Source organism: Symsagittifera roscoffensis, chromosome 4 (genome assembly GCF_963678635.1).
Source record: "Symsagittifera roscoffensis chromosome 4, txSymRosc1.1, whole genome shotgun sequence".
Lineage (NCBI taxonomy): Eukaryota > Metazoa > Xenacoelomorpha > Acoela > Convolutidae > Symsagittifera > Symsagittifera roscoffensis.
In genome coordinates this window covers 57,478,159-57,482,108 of record NC_087065.1, presented here as the reverse complement: position 1 = coordinate 57,482,108, position 3,950 = coordinate 57,478,159, and the positions used below count along the sequence as shown (strand labels likewise).

General features: G+C 36.6%; 1 protein-coding gene across 1 annotated transcript; it reads right to left on the bottom strand.

The window, feature by feature from the left end:
* Nucleotides 1-1,047: 1,047 nt before the first annotated feature.
* On the bottom strand, nucleotides 1,048-2,828 carry LOC134844106 (nondiscriminating glutamyl-tRNA synthetase EARS2, mitochondrial-like). Its single transcript, XM_063860591.1, has one exon. It carries the CDS (start codon nucleotides 2,775-2,777, stop codon nucleotides 1,101-1,103), a length of 1,677 nt encoding a protein of 558 aa, XP_063716661.1. The 5' UTR covers nucleotides 2,778-2,828; the 3' UTR covers nucleotides 1,048-1,100.
* Nucleotides 2,829-3,950: the final 1,122 nt, after the last annotated feature.

The following is a 3,950-nucleotide window of genomic DNA, read 5'->3' as shown; positions in this document are numbered from 1 at the left end:
GAACGGGGCAATATGCGGCCATTAAACCGATATAATATAGTCCGAAACTTATCAATCCGGAAAAAAAGCCGAAAAAAACTGTTGTCATGAAAAACTTGAACTATAATTTCTATTAAGTTTTTAGCATTTTGTGCTATCCAGAGGTGAGCATAAAAGTTATATTTCCCTTGAAACCACTCATAATTAGCCCACTAAGCCGATATTAAATAGGCCGAAGCCTATTAAGCCAAAGAAAACCAAAAAAAATCGAGTTGGAAAAATCACAACCAACATAAAAAGCAAATTTTGAAAAGGACGGATATTTAAAATAACAATAATCATGCATGCTTAATATTTGCAACCAAGAGGAGTATAATTTCCAAAGAAGACGAAGAGGTGAATTTCATTTTCTGAACTGTGAATAAACATCACTTTGAAGCTATCAATTTCAAAAATTGATCATGATGATGGGCAAATTTTCCATTAAACTAAACCAAGTAGAGAAAACGGAGTCAATCGGATGTTTATTAAGATGGGAAGCTTTTTATTTTAAAGCCTTTTGCTAAACTTATGTCATTAACTTTTTTCACATCATTTGCATTTTTGTAGTTGGAGAGCGAAATGTCGATTCTTTTAGCAAACGGATTTCAATTGAACCAACTCGAAAATAAATCAGAAATCAAACTGCAAAAAATCAAAATTGAGCGTGCTAAAATTTTATGTTTTTTTTTCCAGAAAAAGAACCTAGTATACTTAGTAAAAGAACCTAGGAAAAGGTATGTGTTACAACAGGTGAAAATCACCGAGAAATATTTTCAAAATATCTAAGCAGCATCTCAAGCTAAAAACTTTACTAAGAAAAAAAGTAGGCCCTACGATTTAGAACTAAATCCTTGGTAGAAAAATCTGGAATCTTACCTGTGTGAACGCTCCAATTCAGAACCATTTTCTGAGCAATTATTTTGCATTAGTACACTAACCGTTTATGTTAACGAGGTTCACTTGATTTTACATGTGACCGAACTCCTTTAAGGGATGAATTTCTTTCTGAAATCCATGTGATGAAAACAGGGCATAAAATTGAATTTAAAAAAAGGTATATTTTGATTCATTTCAGTTTTCTAAGTTTTAGAGTTTTCAGCTCCAGCTGATTTCATGGTCATTGACTCCTGCCTCAATTCATTTCGAGCAGCTCTCAGCGTGTCTACCGAAACTTGCAGTCTTCTTATTGACTCCGCTTTGCCCAACATCAACAACATGTCAATCACACGGGGTCCACTTTTGTGAATGGAAAGACATAGTCGAATACAGGTGAATAATTTAGATTTATAGAAGGGGCTGTCAGGTGGCGACAACTTGGACTCCAGCTCCTGCTGAGTCAGCGGTTCCTCGCATTGCGATAGTTTCTCAATAGCGTAATCAATTATCTTATTTTGCTTTTGAATACTGACGAAGGATGATTCAAAAGGAGGTTCCCAAGCCCACAGAAATCTAGTTTCGGGAGAAACCACAAACTCTTTGACCGTTTTCACGTCACGTATTCTATGTTCCAACATTTTCATCAGCTTTTCGTCGGCTAATTGAGCTTCGTCTAATTTATACTCTTCCAAATGTTTCTTCAAAGTGGCAAGTACAAAATCCTGGCCGCCTTTAGTTTTCCATTTTTCATTCAAATCAAGTCTACTTAAGTGCTCCAACTTTTTCTGATCGAGACACGCCGAATTGTGTTTGATTTTATCGAGCTGAAACTTTTCACACATTTCATCAAGACTCATCAATTTCAATTGACCTTCATTTTCTTTCAAAATTGGAAATCCACCTCCAGTCAGTGTTAAGTAATTCAGCAAAGCTTCCGGACTGTATCCAGCCTCGATAAAATTAGAAACATTTATCGTATGGCGATCCCTTTTCGACAACTTTTGTCCGTTTTCGTTTGCAATTAAAGGCAAATGATGAATTTCCGGAGGCTCAAAGCCCAGCTGCTGATACAAAAATAGATGTCTTGGAACAGCTGGTAGCCATTCAATCCCACGTAATACATGAGTAATCTTCATTAGATGGTCGTCCACTACGTTCGCAAAATGGTATGTCGGAAACCCATCTGATTTAATTATTATGAAGTCACCTTCGTCTACAATTCCCGGAACAGACCCGTGGACTTTATCTTCATAATCATCCATGGACTGAGGCAACTTTACCCGAAGTGTGAATGGTTCACGCCTCGAGATTCGCTCGTTTATTTCCGATTCAGACATGTATCTACACTTTCCGTCGTACCGCGGTATTACTCCACTCTCGTATGCTGCGTGTTTTATCACAGTCAATCTATGTGACGAGCAAAAGCATCTGTACGCTTTGCCTTCTTCCAATAGTTTTTCAGCATACTTCTGATAAACAGGGCATCTCTTGGATTGCACATAAGGACCAAAACTACCTTTTTCAGTCTTCATTGCTCTGTCGGTTGGACCTTCATCCGGAACCAGATTAACAAAATTCAAAGCTTCCCAGATCGAATCCATTGCTCGCTCATGGAACCTTGTTCGGTCCGTGTCCTCAATTCGCAAGATGAAGAAACCATCGTGCTTTTTCGCGAAAAGATAATTATACAAAGCGGTTCTCAAGCCTCCTAAATGCAATATTCCAGTCGGACTCGGCGCAAACCGCGTTCTTACTTCGGAATCTTGTAGACTTGACGATGATTCTGTCTGTTGACAGCAGCATCTTCGTTGCAACAGCGTTGAAAGAATGAGTCTGCCTACACCTTTTTCAAGGATACCTATTCGGTTCAACACTCGCATCTTAAAAATTAAAACATAGCCAACAGACAGTTGGAGAAGAGTCAATGAACGCTAGTAAACACAAAAAAAACCACTGACTTTTTTGAAAAAATCTTAACTATCGAATTCCAAAGAAAAAGATAGATACCGTCAAAGCTTTTGAATTTCTAGAACAATTTTAGCTTGGGACCTTTTCGATAAAATGAACCCAAATTGAGAAAATTGGATCAATAAGTATAATTTGTGTTTCGGTGGGAAATCTGAAAATTAAATTCGACTTTTGAAACTAGAAGTTGATCACGTTTTCCGTGCCCTTTACATTTTTGCTGTTCGATAGTGGAGCTTGCCTTCCTTTTAACAAAGGAAAAAAGAACTGAATCTAAAAAAATCAAAAACAACCACTAAGCCATTTGAGCCTGAAACTTACTACGTTCATCGACTCCTAATCGCACATTCTGATCGGGGGACTTAAAGAATTATCATCCACTTTTCTACCTTAAACAAACTGGAAATTCTTTTAAAATAACTAACAATGAAACCCAAAGGCTACTTTTCAGTTTCTTACCAGCTCGGTAAGTTTTGTTCTCAAAATCGCCGATCAAAAAATCCACGAAAAATATTTAAACTGAAGTAGGTACATCACAAAAAAATTCAAAGACTTTTCACAATAAGAAGACGCATAGATGAAATTTTATTTCCAAAAACGTTGAAACACAAAAAATGCACACTAAATTACTTGTACCATTTGGAATATATCAATTAGAGGTTCTAAAGAAGGTCTGCCACCGAGGCAGACCTTCTTTTCTATTGCGATACAAAACAAACTTAGCATCGTAAGCTAGAAGACAAACAATGATAGGAAAGCCACCAAGTCACTTAAAAAAATCACAACTTTCAAATTTGAAAGAAAAAATAGATGCCTTTTAAGCTCTTAGAATTTCTAGAACGATTTGTGGTAGGCACTTTTTTGATAACATGAACCCAACTAGAGAAAACTGCATCAATTGGTAAAGTTTTTATTCCGCTGTACATCTTAAAATTTAATTAGAAATTGTTCGTTTGTTCGCGCCATTTCCACGTTCGTGTTTCGAGACTGTTATTTACGTCACTTTCAGCTGAATTTCAACAGAACTCAAACAGTGCATATATACCAAATTGCAATCATAAATGCATCAATACGTATGAATGCACATC